At 43.2% G+C, this 26,769-nt stretch overlaps 1 protein-coding gene across 1 annotated transcript; it reads right to left on the bottom strand.

The window, feature by feature from the left end:
- Positions 1-377: 377 nt before the first annotated feature.
- Positions 378-25,728, bottom strand: LOC135557885 (potassium channel subfamily K member 10-like). Its single transcript, XM_064991573.1, has 7 exons — positions 24,985-25,728; positions 16,987-17,372; positions 9,559-9,676; positions 5,217-5,377; positions 4,097-4,289; positions 2,991-3,133; positions 378-2,653 (listed from the first exon to the last, which is right to left on the bottom strand). The coding sequence occupies exons 1-7, from the start codon at positions 25,037-25,039 to the stop codon at positions 1,988-1,990; spliced, it is 1,722 nt and encodes a 573-aa protein (XP_064847645.1). The 5' UTR covers positions 25,040-25,728; the 3' UTR covers positions 378-1,987.
- Positions 25,729-26,769: the final 1,041 nt, after the last annotated feature.

Raw genomic sequence — 26,769 nt, forward strand, 5'->3', positions numbered from 1 at the left:
TCCATTCGAAATAAAACACCAAAGCTCCTGCTTCAATCTGCTATCTTTCTCCACAGCTTCGCAACAACTTTCATGCGAGACCAAGAGTACACTCTTTGTAGTTGCTGCATAATTTAGCTTTCCTCTGCTGTTGTCTGATGTTTAACTCTTTGCTAGTGCTGTTATTACCCTCAAATTCACTATTCTACAAAGGCTGTACATCCTCTAAGATGAACAGCAACACCTAACTGGGATGGGAGATATTGATCAGTATAAAAGGTTTTATATCAAAATGATCTATACATGGTTTCATAGCAGGAAACAGCCCTGGAGATTAAACAGGGGGTGTTATGAGGGGCGGGCACAGATGGCCTCAAGAGGGGATTGTTTGTGTTCCAACAAGGTCATTGCCAATGAGAGTGAAAGCGATACACGGCTGGATACTTCCTTTTTCCAGCTCGATGAAAACCTCTGATAAGGTAGACTGAGAAATAGCGATGTTGACAACACAATAACTCTACGCTCGAAGGAAAAAACAAGCAACTCCCAATAGCACTTCATTCAGTGATATTTATTTCCAAAAGGCACTCACTACATTTAATGTAATGGTGGCACAAGTAATACTGTGAACAACGTCCAGATAGTGAGCAGGTGTAGCCCATGCTAGACCAACATGGGCAGTTACAAACGCTATGCAAACCGTCCTCTTCTGAAGCAAGTGATGGTATACAATCACTTCCATATAGCATTAATATTTTTGCAAAATAGCATGCTTTTGTGTTCCATGTCTTTTTTAATACGCATTTCTTTGTAGCGTCATAACTATAGTTATAGTCCTTTGCTGCATTCACACCATGCTAATTCTGCACCCATTTCAATGCAAACACAAGGAATGAAAATTTAGGTGTGTATATGCGTGTGTGAAGTGTGCACGTGCGCGTGGGTGAGAAATTGAGCGAGATATACATAGAGGTAATGTTATTTAACCCATGCATCTTAAAGGGTTTGTAATTAGATTATTATAATACTATTAGTAAACCACAATTGAAATGCAAAAGTCGATTCGTGCATGTTTTCAGTGTCTTTATCCCTCATCTGTCAGAACACAATGTTCTTTATAGAACACATCAATGTAACATGGTACACTGTGTATAACAAAGATGTCATCTTTGACAGTATCCTGTCTGTGCAATTAGGGGGTATTTTCTCCTTCCTTGCATTGTGGCTCATCTTCCGTTCCATTGTCATAAACTGTCATCTTCTGAAAGCCATTCTAAGTGCAGCCAAAGCTCCTCTTTTACAAAGTGTGAATGCAGCATCCTTTAGTCACATTTCAACGACAACATTAGGACCACAAGCCCTGAGATTCAAGTTGTAAAGAAAGTTCATGAAGTTGGTAGCGTAGTCATACACTTAGACATTTAACAGCTTAGCTCATGTAACATGCACACACAATGTGGCTGTGTTTATTCCTTTTTTTTAAATCCATTTTTCATAGAGTTTATGTATTGTGATGGAATGAGACCAAATCTGAGTTCCTCTCCAGTCTTTCACAATGTTTGTTCTTCTCTCAGCAGCTCAGTTCTTTGGTCCTAAAATGACCTCAGATAGTGGACTTTGATAGTCCTAAATACTATGTGCATATAGGTCAGACCCTCCCCAAAGAGACATCATAGCAGTCTGCTCCTGCATTTTATTTACTTTATCATTGACTCTTCTGATTAGCAGCCATCTTCTCTTCCCTCAAAATAAACATGACCATCATTTTGGTTGTTCTGTACCACAAGAACCCCAAATCTCAATATTTTACCACGTGATTGTAGAAACTGATGATGCCCATGTCTTAACTTCAGGTTATTACGGCACAGTGAATATTGAATAACATTACATAGCACACAGGGACAACTGTTCCCCCAATATCAAGCACACAGAGGAGTGAGAGAGATGTAAGGCACATACGGTAGTGATGTTTAAAATGTGTTTTTCTCAGGAGGAACAGCCAACAGTCTTAAGGATCCATCTGGATATGCAGCTCCTTTTCTTCAAGTTGAAATGTCTCCTCCTCAGTTTCTTTATCTTTGGTCTGTAGTGGTATGAATGGTACTGTAAAACCGTTCTGGGTCTTGCACACTTCCACGAACAGCGGCAGATCGGACAGGCTGGTGTTGAACTCTTTGTCTAATCCCTCATCTTCCTCCTCTTCCTCCTTCCTCTCCCCTATCTCCATGGGCGGAGTACTATAGGGCCTGCATCGTAGTTCATCTGGGATGTTTTTCTTCAGCTCGCGGTTCTTGCTCCTCTTGGCCAGCTTGGTGACAGAGCCCAAGCGATTAAAGATGTTGTCCTCCGAGGCGGCCACATTGTCAGACCGGTGTGGATCACACTCGGCCCCTCTCAGACGTAGGTTGTTGATCTTGGTATCAATGCTCTCCTGGGACGAGGTCTTGTAGGGGTTGGTGTCCAGGCTGTTGAAGACGGCACGGCGTTCCGGGGAGAGCATGTCCATGGAGACGGCCCGCTGGTCCAGGCCCAGCTGACGGCGCTCCATGCTACGGATGGTGGCGGCCCGCTGGAGCTTGTCGCTGAGCTCCACGCTCAGGCGGCGCCGCGTCTCCCGGAACTCGGCGCGCACGTTGGCCTTCCACTCAGCCGCGTGGGCCTTGATCTCAACGACCTTGTGCATGTCAAGATAAAACCAAGGTCATTTCACACCATGAAATACTATAACGCATGACAATCCAAATTAACCGACTATTACCTTTAAAGGAATAGTTTACAGAATTGTTGAAAGTAATTACCCACTGGGCACATACGTTAGTTCAACGTCTCAACAGTTGGTTGAGTTATCAACCAACGTGAATTCAACGTGAAATCCACAAAACATTTCACATCGTCATTGGATTTAGGTTGAAAGTTGGGTGAATGTTTTTTAATACATAAGCCCATGTACTATTCAACTACAACATTCCAGTTCTATACCATAGTAGTATAGCGTAGTCATATCATCTTACCTCCTCTTTTGTCTTCTTGGACAGAACCCTCAGCCAGTCACCGATCATACTCAACACAGCAGCGAAATAAGCCAAACCCACTAGGATCCAGAACCACACCAGTGGTCTATACCAATTACGATACTCCACCCTCCGGTCCCCTCCTGTAGGATGTAAACAAACAATGAAACTGTCAGCATGATGAGAGACCTGGGTCATGTTCAGGAGTGCTAACCATATCAAAATATTTTTTAACTGTAACCAAAAATGTGTTTTTCTTATTGGATAAGTGCATGCAGTCCCTCCCTGTTTCAGTTAATTTTCTTCCGTTTGGTGCCTAATGAAAACAACCCTGATAGTCAGATTATTTTGGAACATATTTATTTTATTATTTATTTTTTACCCCTTTTTCGTGGTATCCAGTTGGTAGTTACAGTCAAAAATCCAGAACAGAAACAACCAAAGCTAATTTTCTGAAGATAAGCGTTTGTGTGTCAAAGAGCGATTGGAAAATAAATGATAAGTACGGTGCGGCAGCAGCTCTGTCAGAGAGATCGAGCTATGACAGCCTGGTAATGGACATCAATTTCACTAAGGCAATAGACAATTGCTTTTCACATTATGAACCCTCTCCACGTTCACTAAGACCCCACCATGAATGATAAATATATAGCCACAGTAGAAATGGCAATAGAGTTTATTAAAGCTAAATTAATGGGTACAGACAGTTGTTAGAATGATAAATGTGGTAATATATTTAAAAAAGGCACGAGCACATCTGATCTGATCTTTTTCACAAGTGCATGGTAATAGTTGAATAAGATGAGAAAAAAGAAGAAACCCGGACACTGCTCTTGATAGCATCACTGCTCTTTAATAAGCTTTACGCATCGACCACAAGGCCTTCGTCAGAGCAAGAGCAGTGTGCGGGTAACACTAATTTAAATGCTTTATTAGTTGTTTTAAGCATGTACTCTATGAGCCTTCATGATGTCTTAGTATAAAGCTTATACCGTGATGTCGGACTCAAAATGGCAGCAATTTAGAGAGATCATTATCAGATAAACATCTGTTTATGGCACTTTCACTGCCTAAACCTTACAGTACAGAAATATGCTAGCTCTCACCTGCCACATAGTCTCCTATTCCAATAGTTGTCAGAGTGATGACAACAAAGTAAATGGCCTCCAGTCCTGTCCAGCCTTCTATGTGTTTGAAGATGACTGCAGGGATGGTGACGAAGAGGATGCAGCCCGCCAGGATGAAGAGTAACGTGGAGGCCACTCGGATCTTTGTCTGGCTGATTTGGTTCTGTTTGCGCTGGGGGAGGAGAAGAGAACACACACACACACACACAAACAGGCGCACACACACACACACAGTGGAGGCGATGGAGGTCATTTTAACAGAAGGCACACAGTGTGTTGTCGTTCTGTGGTGGCATCCCTACTGAGTTCTAGTGATGACATTTGTGACTCTGACAAGGTGGCATATATTTATCCACTCTGACACCGCCTAGTGATGAGCTAAAGATGCACGAGATGCCTGATTAGATCAAATGAGACGTTGTGGCTGTGGGCTGTCACAGAGGCATAGCTCACTCAGTACTGCTTTCACCCCAGGGGTATATTCATTATGCAGATTGTTGCAAAACGTTTAGTCTGTTCAAAATTTTGCAATGACTACGAGAGTTTCTATTGCACAAATGCAGGTAGGTCCCTACCCATTTCTTTCCGTTTGGTTCTTAAACAGTAAAGGGTTTCCGTTGCGAGGCGTAATGAATACCCCACAGGTATTCCTGTTTGACTGCAACACTATAAAACTCCACAGGACAGATTGGAGCTGTTGGGCCAATCAGAGTAAAGCATGACAGCCATCGCCCCCTGGTCATTAACAAGCAATAATGTAGACCCCATACATCATTAACAGAGGATAATACCTCACTCAGTATGTGCAAACTTTTACTTTCAATTTGGAAAACCCCCAGATCTCTCTAATCTCTAGTCCAGGGGTATTCAACCTTTACCCTACAAGGTCCGGAGCCTGCTGGTTCTGTTCTACCTGATAATGAATTGCACCCACCTGGTGTCCCAGCGGAGCAATTAGACAATGCAGTGGAACTGGCTTGGAGGTCCAGAGTTGAGTTTGAGGTCTCTAGCCTAATACTTATTCTTATAGTACATCAAAATAGCATCATCATTATTCATATTGTTCATGCTGTGGATTACTGTATGCTGTGGAACTTACTCTGAACATTTTCTCCACCTTCGCGATGCTTTTCACAAAAATGGTCCCTAGCTGGTCCCCCACACCGGCTAGCAGAAACCCAAACAGAGGGATACCGAATATTGCATACAGGATACAGAAAATCTTCCCGCCCTCCGTGCTTGGGGCAATGTTACCGTACCCTGTGGAAGGAACAGAGAAGGAAAAGAGGATGTTTTTCAGATGTGAAAAGCCCTAAACCTCTATATCTTATCAACGGCAGACAACCAAAGTGGGTTAGTGCAATACCAAATCCATCTCCTCTTCCCCATAGCAGTGTGTGTATAAGTCTATCTACAAAAGGCCAACATGGGCTGTCTGCTAGCTAAGCTTCTGTCCCTTTGTCCACTGCTTGCAGAGTGTCAGTTTCCACTGAAGGGGGTATAGGCTAGACCAACTCTTCTGATTTAATTAGAGACATGCCACTGAAATGAAAGTGAAAGGCCTCCTTCCGCCCCTCCATCAAACTAAAGGCCTCCTTCTGCCCCTCCATCAAACTAAAGGCCTCCTTCCGCCCCTCCATCAAACTAAAGGCCTCCTTCCGCCCCTCCATCAAACTAAAGGCCTCCTTCCGCCCCTCCATCAAACTAAAGGCCTCCTTCCGCCCCTCCATCAAACTAAAGGCCTCCTTCCGCCCATCCATCAAACTAAAGGCCTCCTTCCGCCCCTCCATCAAACTAAAGGCCTCCTTCCGCCCCTCCATCAAACTAAAGGCCTCCTTCCGCCCATCCATCAAACTAAAGGCCTCCTTCCGCCCCTCCATCAAACTAAAGGCCTCCTTCCGCCCCTCCATCAAACTAAAGGCCTCCTTCCGCCCCTCCATCAAACTAAAGGCCTCCTTCCGCCCCTCCATCAAACTAAAGGCCTCCTTCCGCCCATCCATCAAACTAAAGGCCTCCTTCCGCCCCTCCATCAAACTAAAGGCCTCCTTCCGCCCATCCATCAAACTAAAGGCCTCCTTCCGCCCATCCATCAAACTAAAGGCCTCCTTCCGCCCATCCATCAAACTAAAGGCCTCCTTCCGCCCCTCCAACAAACTAAAGGCCTCCTTCCGCCCCTCCATCAAACTAAAGGCCTCCTTCCGCTCATCCATCAAACTAAAGGCCTCCTTCCGCCCCGCCATCAAACTAAAACATCCAAACATCCTCCAAATCATTCCTAATCTTGTTGAAAATGAATAACAAACCAACAAAGCAGTAGTGAACCACGAAGGTGAAACATCTGGTTTAGCTACATCAGCTTTCCACCATCGTCAAGGAGATAATGGAGACCATTCCTCACTCTGACAGTAGCATGACTTCCAGGAGCAGAGCAGCTCACTTTATTTCATCTGACAGGAGCCTCATACTCACACACCAATCCCACATTGATCTTATATCGAAACCCCTGAGAGGCAGTTTGCTGGTATGGATCTTATTCACAGCTGAACGTTCTACCAGCTACGGGGGTAGCTAATAAACGATCCTGTCTTTTCAAATCAGTGACGTTGACAATACCATTCTTGTGAGTATCCCAAATGTAATACTATTGTTTTGCAGCAGGATATATGCTGCACCGGCAAGATAGAACAGCACACTCCAGTAAGACGACGGGGGTCTGTGTATATTTGGAAACAGCTGGTGCACGAAATCTGAGGAAGTCTAGATTTTGCTCGCCTGAAGTAGAGTATATTGTGATAAATTGCAGGCCAAACTACTTGCCTAGAGAGTTTTCAGCTATACTTTTCGTGGCTGTTTATTTACCACAACAGACAGATGCTGGCACTAAGACCGCACGCAGTCTGCTATAAGGAAATAAGCAAACAGGGAACCACTCACCCAGAGGATGAGCTCCTAGTGGCCAGAGACTATAATGCAGGGAAACAAATCAGTTCTACCAAATTTCTATCAACATGTTAAATGTGCAACCAGAGGGAAAAAAATTCTAGATCACCTGTACTCCACATACAGAGACGCGTACAAAGCTATCCCTCACCCTCCATTTTGTAAATCCGACCACAACTCTATCCTCCTGATTCCTGCTTACAAGCAAAAATTAAAGCAGGAAGCATCAGTGATTCGGTCTATAAAAAAGTGGTCAGATGAAGCAGATGCTAAACTACAGGACTGTTTTGCTAGCACAGACTGGAACATGTTCCGGGATTCTTCCGATGGCATTGAGTACACTACATCAGTCACTGGCTTTATCAATAAGCGCAACAAGGACGTCGTCCACACAGTGACTGTACGTACATACTAGAGGTCGACTGATTAATCGGAATGGCCGATTAATTAGGGACGATTTTAAGTTTTCATAACAATCGGTAATCAGTCATGCTACTGTCAGAGTCCGGAGCCTCTACACCTGTTGTATTCGGCGCACGTGACAAATAAACTTTGATTTAATATGAACTATCCAAATAAAGTGTTACCAAGGCTTTAATCTACAGATAACAATGCAGAAAACTTCCTAAAGTGTTTTCAACAGAGCACTTCACTTCCTGCCTCACAAGAAAATTTGAACTTAAAAAAAGGAACATTGGTCAATTTTTTATTTTATTTTTTTATTTCACCTTTATTGAACCAGGTAGGCAAGTTGAGAACAAGTTCTCATTTACAATTGTGATCTGGCCAAGATAAAGCAAAGCAGTTCGACACATACAACGACACAGAGTTACACATGGAGTAAAACAAACATACAGTCAATAATACAGTATAAACAAGTCTATATACGATGTGAGCAAATGAGGTGAGATAAGGGAGGTAAAGGCAAAAAAAGGCTATGGTGGCAAAGTAAATACAATATAGCAAGTAAAACTCTGGAATGGTAGATTTGCAGTGGAAGAATGTGCAAAGTAGAAATAAAAATAATGGGGTGCAAAGGAGCAAAATAAAAAAATAAATTAAATACAGTAGGGAAAGAGGTAGTTGTTTGGGCTAAAATATAGGTGGGCTATGTACAGGTGCAGTAATCTGTGAGCTGCTCTGACAGTTGGTGCTTAAAGCTATTGAGGGAGATAAGTGTTTCCAGTTTCAGAGATTTTTGTAGTTCGTTCCAGTCATTGGCAGCAGAGAACTGGAAGGACAGGTGGCCAAAGAAAGAATTGGTTTTGGGGGTGACTAGAGAGATATACCTGCTGGAGCGTGTGCTACAGGTGGGAGATGCTATGGTGACCAGCGAGCTGAGATAAGGGGGGACTTTACCTAGCAGGATCTTGTAGATGACATGGAGCCAGTGGGTTTGGCGACGAGTATGAAGCGAGGGCCAGCCAACAAGAGCGTACAGGTCGCAATGGTGGGTAGTATATGGGGCTTTGGTGACAAAACGGATTGCACTGTGATAGACTGCATCCAATTTGTTGAGTAGGGTATTGGAAGCTATTTTGTAAATGACATCGCCAAACTTGAGGATTGATAGGATGGTCAGTTTGACAAGGGTATGTTTGGCTGCATGAGTGAAGGATGCTTTGTTGCAAAATAGGAAGCCAATTCTAGATTTAACTTTGGATTGGAGATGTTTGATATGGGTCTGGAAGGAGAGTTTACAGTCTAACCAGACACCTAAGTATTTGTAGTTGTCCACGTATTCTAAGTCAGAGCCGTCCAGAGTAGTGATGTTGGACAGGCGGGTAGGTGCAGGTAGCGATCGGTTGAAGAGCATGCATTTAGTTTTACTTGTATTTAAGAGCAATTGGAGGCCACGGAAGGAGAGTTGTATGGCATTGAAGCTTGCCTGGAGGGTTGTTAACACAGTGTCCAAAGAAGGGCCAGAAGTATACAGAATGGTGTCGTCTGCGTAGAGGTGGATCAGAGACTCACCAGCAGCAAGAGCGACCTCATTGATGTATACAGAGAAGAGAGTCGGTCCAAGAATTGAACCCTGTGGCACCCCCATAGAGACTGCCAGAGGTCCGGACAGCAGACCCTCCTATTTGACACACTGAACTCTATCAGAGAAGTAGTTGGTGAACCAGGCGAGGCAATCATTTGAGAAACCAAGGCTGTCGAGTCTGCCGATGAGGATGTGGTGATTGACAGAGTCGAAAGCCTTGGCCAGATCAATGAATACGGCTGCACAGTAATGTTTCTTATCGATGGCGGTTAAGATATCGTTTAGGACCTTGAGCGTGTGAACAACAGCCTCAGTGTAAATAAGGGAATCCAGAACAATCTATTGCCTTTATTAAACAGGTTGAATGGTCAAGAATAACAGGTAATGTAACTACAGATGTGATTGATCACATAGGCCTCAATGGAAATAAACAGAGCAGGTATGTGTCCAACAAAGATGAGCATTTCGCTAAATATGTGTATGTGACCAATAACATTTGATTTGGTGCTATTACCTATGGTTGTGATGACTGTTCCGGCGAAGAAGAAGGCACTGCCCAGGTCCCAGTGACTGGAGTTATAGGATGTGTCTCCTATCGGGCTGACCCCAGCATTCACAGCATCTACAGAGTGCTGGACACACAAACGCAAAAGACATTCACCAGTTTAAAAGGAATTAGACAACTTCATGTGGATAAAGATAATGGTATTATGTTCGAAATGGCAGCATTGTTTGGTGGTACAGAGTCTCTTGAGAGTTTCTCTTTCAGTTATCCTACAGCTGTAAAAGCATGTGTTGATTGCTAAACCATAACATGAGTTGCATGTTGAATAGCTGAATTCTCAGGGGGGCTTTCGTATAAGGATCTGTCAAACCTTCCCATGTGGTTTCCTAAAGGAGCCAGTTGCGTAACATATGACTGCTGTGTAGCTTAGCGCTGACGACGCCTCTGCACGGTGAATCATCAGGACAGTGCCACACACAGAGAGAGAGAGGGCACGTGGGGTGATGCCCACGATGTCCTGAGCAACCATCACACTCTGTGCCAGTCTTCCAGTCTACACGTCAGGAAGCCGGCATGCCAGATGGAACATCGGCGTGTCGCGCAACAGGAAGTAGCTCAGGGTGTGAGGGATGGTGGGATAGGTGGAAATGGTTGAAGGCCAAGTAAACAAGAGCAGAGCAGGAGACACCATGACAGTCCAGCGGTAGGGGGACATAGGTAGGGGAAAGAGGTAGGGGACAGAAAGAGGACAACGGGAGAGGACAGAGGGAGAGGACAGAGGGACCTGATTGTATCTGATCATCACTGACCATGCTGATAGTTGCTTGTGTAATGGAGGTGGATTTTCAAACCATGCTTGAGTGATGACTAACCTTGCCTGAGACCTGAAGAATTTTGTTACCGTAGATACAGCGGGCTAACACAGTATTGTGATGCGCAGGAGACCTGGTTTTGAACTCTGGTTGGTTACACATGCAATCAGCTCATCTTTCCAAACATAGCTTATGTTTGATGAGCAGTTACTGTACTGTAGTTATCTGCCCCAGGCTTTGTTTGGATCATCACTATATAATGAAACAAATCTGACTAATATCTTTGGACATGCTAAACTTTGAAGCACAAAATACCTTTTATTTACTGTGGCAAGACTCTACTATTCATTCAATGCCTCTCCTCTCCCATGTAACAGGTTGTTGCTTTGCATGAGAATGGTTTCTCAATCAACTTATCTAGTAAAATAATGAATACAAAAAAGCCCTATCCTATTTGAAGTGAAGAGGAAATTCAGCAAGTCTTGGAGGATAAAAATGATTATTTATTGTTAAAGTATTTCAGGTTGCTTTTAACAATACATAAGCAATTTTTTTAATCAACTTCCACTGTCCTCCAAGAGTTGCTGAATTTCCTGTTCACTTCAGTTTGCTCCTCAATTCATGCACCTTGGTTGGAAAGCAAGGATAGCAGCTGTGATCCTTTCCCTGAGCCCCATCCTTTCCACAGATTATTAATGACATCTAAATGAAACCCCTGCCTGTATCAGAGGACTGGTGAAGACCTGGCACTGGGCAGAGCAGCAGCATGCCTGGATAATGAAAGGTGACTCAGCGTTTCTATCAGAATGGGTTTTGCTTCAGGACACCTTGAATGAGTTCCAAAGAGATCAATGTCATGTCCATTAGAAGCAGCCATCGCCATCAGGGATCTGCACTCTGAAATACAGATACAGGATCTTAATCCTGCACACCAGGAAATGCAAACTTAGTGTATTCAAGGTTTGAAAAAGGTTTCTAAAGTTTGTAATTTCCACTTTAAAAAATGTCAGACTTGATTTGCCCTAACTAAAAATGTATCATCCTCTACAAAAAAACTCCATTAATTATAATACACATTTCCTGTTGCTGCAGGCTTATTTTCCTGCAGTGAAAAACTGGTCGATTTAAGATCCTATATCTGTATGCATTTAAAACATATCAGATCCTACATAAGTTAGGAGTAAAACATGCCTGAAAGTTCTGTGTTAAGGCAGAGTGGGTTGTGAGGTCCTTCTTTAGCCTCTTCAACCACATGGTCTGCATTGCTTCTGTAACTTCCTATTCATACAGATGTAGGATCTTAATTGAGCCAGTTTGCTATAGCAGCAATATAATCATGCAGAAACAGGAAATGTAAATTACTATATGGATTATAATTAATTAACATTTTTGGTAGGGGTTTAAACATTTTTAATTAGAGCAAATAACACTCATTCTCTCCTAATGTGCTTGCGTAGACATTCTTCTGCTGAACCTTGTATGTTTGTTGAGCTGCCTTCTCAGTTAACCAATGCATGCCACATGCATTTATCTTTTTGTCGGGATGCACAGACACCACATGCAGTAATGTGTGAAACTTGCCAAGATAACAAAATGTTACAATATAACCAAGTTATTGCCACTTGTGCATTGCAGCAAGAGACTAGTACTAGTCATGAGTTGATATAGGGGGACTAGATTCTGTAGTGGATGTAAGCTCAAAGTCACTCCCTACCCCCATAAACAGTTAGAGAAAAAGTGCTGTAGAGATTCCACAGAAGGTTGTCACTGTGTTCGCCACAGAACTGACACAGAGTACAGAGGAGATATATCTCTCCCCCCAGTAGTCTGGCCCCAAACCCTGCTCTTCCTAGCCCTGCCATGTGCTGCCTGTCCTGTAGGCTCTACCTCTGGGCTAAGAAACTAGAGAAGCAGCCTGGCACACGTCCCAACACTGCTTATCATCTGCCAGAGAAATCACCTTTCACGTTGGATTGGAGGAGGATGTTTACGATGCTGTGTGCATAGATGAAGAGCGGTGGGGTGATACCCAACACTATGGCTGTGAATGTAATTAATAAAAGGCACCAGGGTAGGTCCTCCGTGGGACGGAGTGGCACGCCAGGGTAGGACCTCCGTGGGACGGAGTGGCACGCCAGGGTAGGACCTCCGTGGGACGGAGTGGCACGCCAGGGTAGGACCTCCGTGGGACGGAGTGGCACGCCAGGGTAGGACCTCCGTGGGACGGAGTGGCACGCCAGGGTAGGACCTCCGTGGGACGGAGTGGCACGCCAGGGTAGGACCTCCGTGGGACGGAGTGGCACGCCAGGGTAGGACCTCCGTGGGACGGAGTGGCACGCCAGGGTAGGACCTCCGTGGGATGGAGTGGCACGCCAGGGTAGGACCTCCGTGGGATGGAGTGGCACGCCAGGGTAGGACCTCCGTGGGATGGAGTGGCACGCCAGGGTAGGACCTCCGTGGGATGGAAGGGATCGAATGACACGCCATACACACCAGCCGGGACCCTGCCTCATGTTTGACGATGCTGGCTTAGTGGTTGACAACAATATGATCTGGCAATATACAGTACCCAAACAATGAGTCAGAATAAAAGGCAACGTAACCCAGTGGCTTCAGAAAATATGAAGGTCTAATGATCCTCTAGATTCAGTGTGATGGAAATACCTAGTCACCAGAGTATTGTGGGTACTGTAGTAAATCAAGCTACACTTATATCATGATGTGGCACATTACTGGACTTTGAGGGATAAGATACTGTAATGAGTAATCTGGTCAATCCCGAGCAGCAGTAAACCCCCCAGAGCAGAGACCCGGAGAAACAGTTGACATTCTCCCAGCCCACTTCCATACATCCTGGGTCCTCCAGTACAATAGCCCCTAATGCATAATTCATTCCACAGCAGATGCTTTTAAGACTTGGGGCATAATTTAACCTCCCTGGGCTGAAAAGTTAGGCAATTATCTATGCATATATTAGAGGGGACACTGTTGCTTTTACCAACAAAGAACATGCCTGAAGACACTTTAAACGTTAAGCACTCCAAAGATGATGGTTCAATTTGAAATCCCATTTTAGCTTTTAGATGACAAAATACCTTGCTTGCTGCCACATACGAGTCACAAAAATCCACTCAGGAAACAAAGTACATCTATGCCTAACACTCCTATGTCAGCTAATGTCAGTGTAGAAATGTTAAAATATACACTACTGGTCAAAGGTTTTAGAACACCTACTCATTCAAGGGTTTTTCAGATTTTTTTTTTTTTTTTTACTATTTTCTACATTGTAGAATAATAGTGAAGTCATCAAAACTATGAAATAACATAGTAAAAACATCATGGAGTAACCAAAAAAAGTGTTAAACAATTCTAAATATATTTTATATTTGAGATTATTCAAATAGCTATCCCTTTGCACACTTGACATTCTCTTAACCAGCTTCACATGAAATGCTTTTCCAACAGTCTTGTTGGCTGCTTTTCCTTCTCTGTGACTCATCTGACTCATCCCAAACCATCTCAATTGGAGCCCAGGTCATCTGATGCAGCAATCCATCATTCTCATTCTTGGTCAAATAGCCCTTACAAAGCCTGGAGGTGTGTTGGGTCATTGTCCTGTGGAAAAACAAATGATAGTCCCACTAAGCCAAAACAAGATGGGATGGCGTATCGCTGCAGAATGCTGTGGTAGCCATGCTGGATAAGTGTGCCTTGAATTCAAAATAAATCACAGACAGTGTCATCAGTAAAGCACCCCACACCATCTCCTCCATGCTTTACAGTGGGAAATGCACATGTGGAGATCATCTGTTAACCCACACTGCGTCTCACAAAGACATGGCGGTTGGAACCAAAAATCTCCAATTCGGACTCCAGACCAAAAGGAAAGATGTCCATTGTTTGTGTTCCTTGGTCCAAGCAAGTCTCATCTTCTTATTGGTGTCCTTTAGTAGTGGTTTCTTTGCAGTAATCAAATCATGAAGGCCTGATTCACACAGTCTCCTCTGAACAGTTGATGTTGAGATGTGTCTGTTACTTAAACTCTGTGAAGCATTTATTTGGGCTGCGATTTCTGAGGTGGTAACTCTAAATGAACTTATCCTCTGCAGCAGAGGTAAGTCTGGATCTTCCATTCCTGTGGCGAACTCATGAGAGCCAGTTTCATCATAGCACTTGATGGTTTTTGCAACTGCACTTGAACAATCTTTTAAAGTTCTTGAAATGTTCCGTATTGACTGACCTTCATGTCTTAAAGTAATGGACTGTCGTTTCTCTTTGATTATTTGAGCTGTTCTCGCCATAATATTTTACCAAATAGGGCTATCTTCTGTATAACACCCATACCTTGACACAACACAACTGATTGGCTCAAACGGATTAAGGGGGAAATACATTCCACAAAATAACTTAAGGCGGCACACCTGTTAATTGAAATGCATTCCAGGTGACTACCTCATGAAGCTGGTTGAGAGAATGCCAAGAGTGTGCAAAGCTGTCATCAAGGCAAAGGGTAGCTATTTGAAGAATCTAAAAACAATTTTTTTTATTGATTTAACACTTGTTTTACTACATGATTCCATGTGTTATGTCATAGTTTTGATGTCTTCACTATTATTCTACAATGTAGGAAATAGTAAAAATAAAGAAAAACTATTTTGACTGGTAGTGTATATTTTTAAGGGACAACGTATTTTGGGTTGCAGATGATCTATATACACTGAAACATGTCAATTAGTGCTGAGTTGCCTGTTTAAACTCTGCAGTAAAATATCCATTCTGCATTCTAAGCAATACAGGGCCAGAGCATGCAGTGAGGCATGGCAACTGCGTTGGCATCCCTCCATCCCCGAGCACCATTTTCCAGAGAGGAATTAATCCGAAATGTGACAGCCCTCTGCTTTAGCCCGTTTCCCTACTGCGTCTGAGTTCTACTGTAACTAAGATAAACATCCACCTCATTTCACAGTGAAACAGTTCAAACAAAAACAATTACAAACGCTCTCACTTCCATTCATTGCACAAACCCGAGATCCTTGAGTAATAGCGAGCGAAGAGTATCCAAGTAATTAATGATTACAGTTCACACTGGCATCTTTGTGTTTCACCGTATATCAGTGAACAGGCCAGGATAAACTCCTCTTGGACTCCCTACCTGGCAATTTGTTTCCCTACACCAGTGGGACTATGGCCTGCATTGTCCTGCATTATCCTGTCCTGTATTATCCAGTGTTTCACAGGGGTCAATATCTGGCTGATTCAAACACTGTTTTACGAGGAGCTGGAAGTGTTCAGCCCTGAAAACCCTGCTGGCGCTTGCAGAAGAGAGAGCGCTGCAGTATAAGTCAAATAAAGCTCTGTTTATTAGGCTTCTCTTCACCAGATTCACTTCTTCACGGTTTTCATTTTCCAGGAGGTGAAACATTGGATTGAAGAAGCTGTTGTTTTCTGGAAGCTGTCTTGAGCTGGGTTCGAGAAGGTTTGTCTCAATGTCCTGTGGACCTTTGTAGCTCAGTTAGTAGGGGTAATAGCGGGTTTGATTCCCGGGACCACCCATACGTATGCACGCGTGACAGTAAGTTGATTTGGATAAAAGTGTTTGCTAAATGGCTTATATTATTATATGATTCTATCAACTAAAAGGGAGTAGGACTCTAAGAACAGGCAGGCATACCCTTCCAAGTCAAATGGATCAAGATTAATCTAAAAGAGGAAATCTATAGAATGACTTAATGTAAATAGCATACAATTGCATGATAGGGGTATCTGCCAACTTTCTTATTAGCTGTAGATAGACCTGATGAAAGAAAGGGACGTCAGTATTGCTAATGAGTTACATAATGTATTCCTGGTTGTATGGACATCTATCATAGCTATCCTATGATACAGATTAAATAATGCCATACATCTGTGACGGACCGAGATTCAAACCCGAGTCTACAGTGCGCCACAAGACTGTGTTAGCCTGCTAAACTAAAGCTTAGGCATTCGCTTGGGGAACTAACACAGATATTTAGGATTCAGACTTACAATTCTTATCAATCATGCATGGTTCAGTGAACCACCAACGTTACACATCCACCTAGATGTAAGAATTGTCAGATTGTCATTCTGATCACTATTCTACCACTTCTCCTCAGTCGTGTCTCTGAGCAGTTATTATGCCAACCACGTTCCCCGTGAGGCACGAGCAATAACGAGTGTCATTAGGCATCACAGTGAGGAGAGTTTGGTGGTGGGAGCCAAGGTCTGAATTACTCCACATGCTGGCACGCAGGCTTCTGGGCATATTGGCCAAAATAGCACACATACGGCATTCATCAATCATAATGCAGAGTCATGCCCACAGTATGGTGGTCAGTGGTCGCTTTGAATTCAGTGTGACACAGCTAGACTCTATAGTTATGTTATTACACTAGCCTGTTTAGTGTGGTTCCCCATCTTATTCCAGGATGGCTGGCGGTGTTTAATGTATAGTGTTTGTGTGAGGCTTGGCTAGCATTGGATCAATACAGAGTTCAGGTTTCAGGAGACCTGAGTCCCCACTAGAGACCCCAGACAACTAGAGACAAGAGCGCTCCAGTATCGACTGCAGACTGGCCTAGTGGCTGCTGCGGTCTTTCCTTACCTTGATGAGCGCCTCCAGCTCCGTCGGTGAGACACAGGGGTGTTTCTGCAGGAACGCTGCCTTCTCCGCAGTGATGGTGACCTTCTGGTTGCTCTCGAAGGGCTGCTCCAGGGCCCGGAACACCAGACCTCCCCCGACCAGATAGGCCACCACAACCACGAACACCGCCACCACCGTCTTCCACTTCATGACGGTAAACAGGGGCGAGCCGTCCTCACCCACCGCCTCCATGCTGGCCACCATGCTGGCGGGCCTTGACGGAGAGAGTCGGGGAACAGTGCAGCCCATGGGGTTCTGCATGGTGGCCACACTGGCCTGCACCAGGCTGGAACTCATCATGCCTGGCTGGACCTTCTTTTGGGGGAACAGATTGGTCTGGGCTGCCACTGCAGAGAATAAAATGATGAAACACTATTGTTAGGAGCTGCACTATGGGTAAAGTTCCATTTGTAGTCACACACTGGACAATCCAAAAATCTATTAGAGGAAGGGGTGGAATACACTACCGTATGCATGTCAGGAATAGGTGAATAACCTTGTAAGAATACCATATGGAACTGGGCTTGATATCCTGGGCAGTTTGGGCTTCAGTCTATCAGTCCCAGGAGTATGACAATGAAACAGTAGTGGAGTGTGTCTTGATGCTTGAGGTTTTGAGATGGTAGAGAGAGCGAGAGAGACAGAGAGACAGAGAGCGAATCTCAAAGTGTTCTGTGGGCTTTCAGAAAATCCATTACGCTTAAAAGCAGGCATCTCAGAGCGCTATTTCAGCCAGTGGATTCACAGGATCTGGACTGGTATGGCTTGTAGCCTCAAGCAGGCTGAGAATGCTATGTTATTATGGATTAAAAAGTGAGCCTTCGATATGAAAAAATTATGGGTTGGTAGATGATGTCCTAATGCTGTACTGTCTGAATAATATTTGAAAAGAAAACCGGGGGTTAATTTTCTGTTTGTCCCCTTGTGATATGGATTTGTAGTTATAAACATTTACAATTCATAGCCAAAGCATTGAAATGTTTTTTTTTCCAGCTGCATTGCTTCTTTTTCATGAGCCTCATCGTCATACCTTCAAGATGCTCGTTTTCATCATCACATGTAAGATTATGCTTGAAAGTAGTCACCGTTCTGGCACATCTCATGGCTACACACTATACACAAAGCCTTGATTTTGGTGACGAAAACCAATGGAATTAGTGCTGGTGATTTATGTAAACCATTTAATAATGTCACTGTAAGGAAAAACATTCACTACAGTGTTCTTGCAGGTTCAATGAATTTTGATGAGCAACACTAAACTCTGCCTGACACAAAGAGGAGAATAATTGTATGTGCAACACTTGGCTGCATGTAGCCCATAAATTACGGCTGACATTTCTCCCAGAAGGTCATACTGATGATAACAGCTAGACAGGTAAATCACTTGCTACACTGGTGGTTGGAGAGGCGGCTGGGTAAACATGTGACCGTGCACGAGAAGAGGGCAGCCGCATGGACGTGCCATACATGCAAGATTGGCGGGAACTATCCATGCAGAGCTCGAGCTCAGATGAGGTCATGTGTTTTTATCCCATCTCACAATGGAGCCCTATACTGCAGCAACTGTAACACACCAAGGTGTCTTTAATGGCATTATATTAGCCATTTAGCCTTCACCTCAACTGACTAGAGTGTGTCCATTGTCAGTTCCCCTCAAATAGAACATAAACAAGGGCATAGACCTTGGTGAGTGACTAAATTATGTTCACATATATTTATACATAAAAGGCCAATAGGAAACATGGTTCGCTCTTCCGACTGGGCACAAACTGGTTGAATCAACATTGTTCCAATGTAATTTGTCAACATATTGTGACGTGGAATCTACATGGAAAATACATTGGATTTGTAAAAAGTCATAAACATAAAACTGTTTTTTAAGGGTGAAATTTCAACATAGAATTATGTCATCATGGTAACCAATGTTCAACATATTTTACAAGGTTTGGCTATGTTGAATTTTTACCTTTGAAACAATGTCAGATCTGCAACGTTATATCCACCATCAGAAAAAAGAGAACTGGAGAGCACCTCCTACTGGAGAGTTGATTTACCTACAACTATCCATTTGGTCTCCCATCCAGGATTTTAACCAAGCTCAGCCATCCTTAGCTTTGATATTTTTCAGTGACAATTACCAATGTCCAAGCATGAGAATGATGATTGAGAGGTCTCCTAATTAGGGTTGGGATCATTCTGAGGAAACGTTCACATGGTATGTTTAAAAGCAATAATTGATTATATTTCTCTGTCCGCTTTTGTATATAATCTAGATCATGCAGTCTATTGTACTAGGTACTGAGTCATCGATTTTCTGATGTGTTTTCTTGCTTGATCATGTGACATGTGCAATTATCCTTGAAATAGAAGGCAGGTGTGTGTGCTGACCACAGAAGGTTGGTGGCACCTTAATTGGGGAGGACGGGCTCGTGGTAATGGCTGGAGCGGAAATAAGTGGAATGGTATCAAATACATCAAACAGATGGTTTCCATGTGTTTGATGCCATTCCATTTCGCCTTCATTACGGCCATTATTATGAGCCATCTTCCCCTTAGTAGCCTCCTGTGGTGCCAAGATTTACACTGAGGCTGAAATGTTAGTGCGTAAGTTGAAAACAAAACACAATTATTTTTTTGGGCACCCTGATGTTTCAGTAAAGATATGCATTTTGCACTCAAGACTCAGTTTTGGATCTATAATGTTTTGTGACAGTGTGCAGGTCTCCATCTCTTCCACTATTCTTATTTTGACACCGATACACCTAGAACAGATACTATTCAGTAGTAAGGTCCTTAAAAAAAGAACAGACAACCTCTGTCATTTTGGGGTTGGGATCAGAGCCATAGCCAACATGTGGCTCCGGGTGGGATGAAACCAGGGCCTACTCTATGGGGTGTAGGGGCCAGGCATATAATTAGAAAAGAACTGAGGACCATCATGTCGAGACCAATGCCGAGCTCACTGAGCTAGCAGAGGTGAAGGAACCTAGAACATTTTCAACGTGTGTTGCTCCCTGTACACTTTCTTCAGGAAACCCACAGTGGCTGCACAGTACACTGGGGAAAAACTGAAAATAATTATTAATCAGAGATGGACTGGCCATCTTTCCACGGTGTCAGTCATTCTGATATTAAGTGAACATCCCAGAGATGCTCAGTGAAATCAAATCTACTTGCGCATATGACACAGATGTAAGCCAAGCTTTAAGTTTATTGCTCCTCGACCCTTCTAACAAGTTACTGCAATCAGGAGCTACGGATCTGCACACCGGTGTCAAACTTTTCTGCAGTTCATATGGGTGTGTTGAAAAACTGCAATGTGGTGCTGGATTCGAAAAGCTCAGCGAGGCATGCCAGTAAGGCAGGAGCACACCAGATCCAAGGACACGACGGAGACTCATGAGTAAAACTCTGTAGGAATATAGAGTTGAAAGCAAAGTGGGTAGGAATGATGATGGAAGCGAGAGGAAGTGTAAATGTGCTGTGCTGGGGGACATGTCATTACGATTCAGCGAAGGAAATAGTCAATGTCGACTGTGCTGTTGGCACTGAAATATGGATTAACATTTGGGGCATCTACAGTAATGTGTGACAATTCCAATTCCACTAGGGCTGGGAGGTATCCCGGTATTGATGCATGGACTGGTTTGGGTTTTTAACTTTACCTTCTATAACAGTATTTGGTTTGTTAAATGTGATACGCAGTGTGTAACGTCCACTTTTATAGTTTCTCTCTCTCTCTCCATGCAACTTTCCACACAGACCTAGCCCCAGCACCTGTCACTCAAGGAGCGCTTTTGTTTTTCCTCGACCACAACACTTGCGTCCAATCTGCACGGTCAATGCAGCATATGCAACAATGTTGATGGCAACGATACAGTTGACACTTTGCTTCTTAATATAAATCTACTAGCATTCTATAATTACACTATTAGCTTGTGTTTCTTACATCTGCAAACCGCTAGTGTGTCTGTTCTTAGCAAGACGTTCCTAAATCTTGTTAGCCGCTTACGCTAATCGCTAACTAGCTAATAAATGTACTGAGTAAGAGCAAGCGTAATTAGCTATACAGCCTGATAATACCAGTGATGGTGTAGACCTAAATCAGCATGTTTGTGCAACAGTATCTTCTAAATTAGAGGTAAATGCAAAGCAAGAATATGTTAGCTACATGAAGTAACTAAGAGAAAACATTCAATGTAGCCAAAGATTATAGGATCCCATAGGAAACACCTATCAACACTTTAGTTCCTACCCTGTCACAATAATTCCTCCCTGGCATCTTCATTCGTTGTCATGTCAAACACTGTATTAAAAGTGCCCACTATTATACACTGCTCAAAAAAATAAAGGGAACACTAAAATAACACATCCTAGATCTGAATGAATGAAATATTCTTAATAAATACTTTTTTCTTTACATAGTTGAATGTGGTGACAACAAAATCACACAATAATTATCAATGGAAATCAAATGTATCAACCCATGGAGGTCTGGATTTGGAATCACACTCAAAATTAAAGTGGAAAACCACACAACAGGCTGATCCAACTTTGATGTAATTTCCTTAAAACATGTCAAAATGAGACTCAGTAGTGTGTGTGGCCTCCACGTGCCTGTATGACCTCTCTACAACGCCTGGGCATGCTCCGGATGGTCTCCTGAGGGATCTCCTCCCAGACTTGGACTAAAGCATCCACCAACTCCTGGACAGTCTGTGGTGCAACGTGGCGTTGGTGGATGGAGCGAGACATGATGTCCCAGATGTGCTCAATTGGATTCAGGTCTGGGGTAGGGCGGGCCAGTCCATAGCATCAATGCCTTCCTCTTGCAGGAACTGCTGACACACTCCAGCCACATGAGGTCGAGCATTGTCTTGCATTAGGAGGAACCCAGGGCCAACCACACCAGCATATGGTCTCACAAGGGGTCAGAGGATCTAATCTCAGTACCTAATGGAAGTCAGGCTACCTCTGGCGAGCACATGGAGGGCTGTGTGGCCCCCCAAAGAAATGCCACCCCACACCATGACTGACCCACCGCCAAACCGGTCATGCTGGTGGATGTTGCAGGCAGCAGAACTTTCTCCACGGCATCTCCAGACTGTCACATGTGCTAAGTGTGAACCTGCTTTCATCTGTGAAGAGCACAGGGCGCCAGTGGCGAATTTGCCAATCTTGATGTTCTCTGGCAAATGCCAAACGTCCTGCACGGTGTTGGGCAGTAACCACAACCCCCACCTGTGGATGTCGGGCCCTCATACCACCCTCATGGAGTCTGTTTCTGACCGTTTGAGCAGACACATGCACATTTGTGGCCTGCTGGAGGTCATTTTGCAGGGCTCTGGCAGTGCTCCTCCTTGCACAAAGGCGGAGGTAGCAGTCCTGCTGCTGGGTTGTTGCCCTCCTACGGCCTCCTCCACGTCTCATGTACTGGCCTGTCTCCTGGCCTCCATGCTCTGGACACTACGCTGACAGACACAGCAAACCTTCTTGCCACAGCTCGCATTGATGTGCCATCCTGGATGAGCTGCACTACCTGAGCCACTTGTGTGGGTTGTAAACTCCGTCTCATGCCACCACTAGAGTGAAAGCACCGCCAGCATTCAAAAGTGACCAAAACATCAGCCAGTAAGCATAGGAACTGAGAAGTGGTCTGTGGTCCCCACCTGCAGAACCACTCCTTTATTGGAGGTGTCTTGCTAAGTGCCTATAATTTCCACCTTTTGCACAACAGCATGTGAAATGTATTGTCAATCAGTGTTGCTTCCTAAGTGGATAGTTTGATTTCACAGAAGTGTGGTTGACTTGGAGTTACATTGTGTTTAAGTGTTCCCTTTATTTTTTTGAGCAGTGTATAATTAGAATAGACATTCTATTTCCATGATTCCAACAGTTAAGTGTTTTGCTCTAAATCGCAAGTCAAATTGCAACATTTGGTTAAAAACAAGGCCCAGATTGCTTGCCCATATTGTGCAGCACTATGTGGCAGTGTGGAAATGATCTCAAATGCAGAAATTGATGAAAATGATGACTTTTAGGGTTGAAGTACAATTGAACAGTATAAAACAATCAATCAGAATGCAGAAAGACCCATTGAAATCACTTAGAATGTATGTGTTGCCACCCTAGGGTAATACACTACTCAAAAACATAAAATATTAAAAGACATAAAATACCGTCAAATCTGCCATTTTTTTTTAAATATCATGATATAATATTTGGGCCATATCACCCAGCCCTATTCTCCACTATGAAGAATGTATTCAGTGAACACAGACACAGCATGTTACATCAATGAAAAGCTCAGCTTGTCCAGCTAGCATTTGAGAGTAATCTGACAAGTACATTTCACCAGGAAGGAGAATAGAATCAGAAACTTCAAAACATTATCGAGTAGGCTGCAACTCTTCTACATGGTAAGTGACAACATTTATGGCCCATGCCAGAATTTTTCATTCCAATTTTATGTAATGTTTAGTTACGTTAGTCCTATGCTTTTTACTTCAATGCACACTAGATTTATCCGTGATTCTTCATGTCCAATTGATGGTGCTGTTATAATGAGCACATCTTCGGCTACCAGTCTTCATGGGGCTTCTCTTCAAAATGGCATGCATTCTTATGTACAAAATTACAGTTGTGTATGTGGCAGCATTTCAGATAGGCCTACATTTTTATGTCGCAGTACTATAGGACCAATACAATTTGTGTAGCCTACTAAAATAAGTAGTGAAAATGTTCAATCGATTATCATTCATTTGCATTACAGTCGTTGTGTGATAGGCAACTGTAAAACTGATGTCAATACCATGAAAACAACACACAGAAAATTATTTTGCCCCCCTACCTGCTCTCTTGCTATAGCGTGTGTGCGGTTTGGCTTTACTATCCTTGTGGGTACCAGAAGACAGAAAAGGACGATTTGGACAAACGTGGACATTTTGACGGTCCCCACTTGGAAAAGGGCCATTTTAGGCTTAGGGGTTAGGTTTAGGGTTCGGGTTACAATTAGGGGTTAGGGTTAGGTTGATGGTCAGAATTTAAGCGGGAGGATTTTGAATGGTAATACATTTTGTGGTCACCACAAGGATAGGAAAACAAATGTGTGTTGCTCTCTGAATGGGAATTCACTTTAATTTGTGGCAGATTCAAAGTGGCTACTGTCATGTTGGGCATTTAACATCAGATATGGATATAGAATAATGAGTAGGTTTGAATTGGTTAGTTTATCTGAAACTCTCCCACAGAAAATAATGCGGACCTGGAGTGCAGCTTGGCTTACCTTAGGTTACGTTCATTGCGTAGTGAAACAAATTCGACAGAAATTAAGCTATGAAGCCTGTAAGAATCTTTCATAAGTTAGTGGTGCTCATCGTGTCGAGCTGTTCTGTGCTTGTTGGTAGGCGCAAATTGTGTGTTGGCCTATAGCAGCTAAGGCTGCATTTCGGATCAATGTGTGTCTTAATGGGGCGCATATATTTCGTGCGTTATTATATAAAACGTTTGTTGATGTGTATGGCTACATTTTCATTTTTTTGTACATTCGAACAGCAGTAGAAACACTACCTTGTTTTATTAGGACTAAAGCAATACTTGCTGATTTAAAATGCCCCCTCAGGCATGCCATCATGGTGCCAGGCCTCGATGAAATGTAATCATAATGAGTAACACAATTGTGGTAGGCTATGCGCCATTCCTCGTTGGATAGTGGTCATGCAACACATGCTCCTCCTGTACACATTCACTGCTGTCATAAATTGAAGTATGTCAATAACAGCAGTTTTATGGTTATCAATACAGTTAAAGTTTCACCTATAGTCCAATTATATAAAGGTTAGGCTATTTCCAGTATGTTTAATTAAACAAATAGCCTATATTAGACTTAGGGTAATATTGGATGCTTTAAACTCAATCGTTCTGCTTTTATTGATTACCAACAAACGTCCCAATACAAACCTGGCGAAGGGTTGGAGTGCCCGGGTTTTCTTGGGTTCTCTGTGGGAAATTTCATCTTGATTTTCGGCTTGCCACAATGGACCGAACCCTTGGCGAAAACAACTGACTGGAAACAACAACAGAAAAACCTTGTCTTTATGTGAAATCTTTCAACGCCCTTTCTATTGAATCCTTTGTTTTTAACCGAGAGAGAATGGAGAACGGTAGAGAGTAAAAACACATAATCCGTGTATTATTTTGCTCGTTAGTGGGAACGAGGTGTACACCCGGGTAAAAAAGCTCATTACAAGCTCTACTCTCCCCGCAGCAGCCTCTACTCTAGGTACACCAGCGCGGCGCTCACTCGATATTGCTCGTTGCACCACATTCCACGCCAGTCCTTTTGTATTGTAAACAACTACAACACGTAGGAAGAGACCGGGCTCCTACAGCGTTGACGAACTTCACGATTACATGTTCAAGAATTGCTGTCTCTACCGCTGTAACAAATGTAGACTGTTCAGCAAAGGACTGGGCTAATTGGGTGATGGCGCGTGCGTCTCTCTCCCGCTCTTTTTAATGCTAGTGCGCCAAGAGGTGTTCTTACGGCAGCACTCCAACCTCCAAGGCATATGCCATCCAAGTTCAACATGGATAAGTCAGGTTTGCTAGCATTTTAGATGGCATTGATTATTAAAACAGCTTGTCTTGTTCGCCAACCTTTCCAAAAAAAACCGACGCTTGTATAGGCTGTGTAGAGCATGGAGCTCACGGACAAAAGCTCCCCTTATGAATGAGGTTGAATGCGGCAGCCCCCAGGTATTGAATATACCAGGTGGTGGTAGCAGATAGTGGATACAGTGGTCCCTGCAGCAAGCTTTATCATAACACCCTGTGTTTCTGTACACATCATTACAGTATTCAAACATGCAGAAGAAATGAATCACCAATGGGTATCTCTGCCCACTTCTCATTTTGAGTTGTTAAATAAATCTTTTTGGTGTACAACTTACAGTATTTTTGGGTCAGACAAAGCATTGGTCATATTTCCATGGTGCAAAGATTAGGAAGTCAATTGGAGATATATTTTTATCCTAAAATAGGCTAATATTTTGTTTTTCAATGTGCCTAAAAGGACGGTTTGCATAGTTGATGTGTAGTGGAGGCAGCACAAGCAAAACGAAAGTTACATATTGTTGGGTTATTGGCCTAATAGAGTAGGCTATTTGCCATCGTTCATAGTCTACTCACAATGTCATCATAATAATGATGGTGATGATGATGATGATGATGATGATGGTAATGAGGATGATGATAATGGTGATGATCATGATGACGATGAAGATGATGGTGATGATGAAGATGATTGTATTGACGGTGTTGATGATGGTGATGATGATAATAATGATGGTGATAATAATGATGGTGATGATGATGGTAATGAGGATGATGATAATGGTGATGATCATGATGACGATGAAGATGATGGTGATGATGAAGATGATTGTATTGATGGTGTTGATGATGATGATGACGATGATGATGATGATGATGATGATGATGATGATGATGAGAAGAAAATAGATTCCTTGTGGTCAATGTGCAAAGTTCAGCCCAGCAGGTGCATCTATCATTTTATGATTTATTCAACTCAGCTCAATAATGTTTGAATGAATCTGTGGTGATCAAAAATAACCTCTGAATTTCAGGTAAAGCTATACCGTTATGATAAATAATTCCAAGAGGTGTACACTTACCTGAGATGAATGTGTCATGATTCATGGATTACATTCTCATGAAGTCCAG

This window comes from Oncorhynchus masou, chromosome 16, assembly GCF_036934945.1.
Source record: "Oncorhynchus masou masou isolate Uvic2021 chromosome 16, UVic_Omas_1.1, whole genome shotgun sequence".
Lineage (NCBI taxonomy): Eukaryota > Metazoa > Chordata > Actinopteri > Salmoniformes > Salmonidae > Oncorhynchus > Oncorhynchus masou.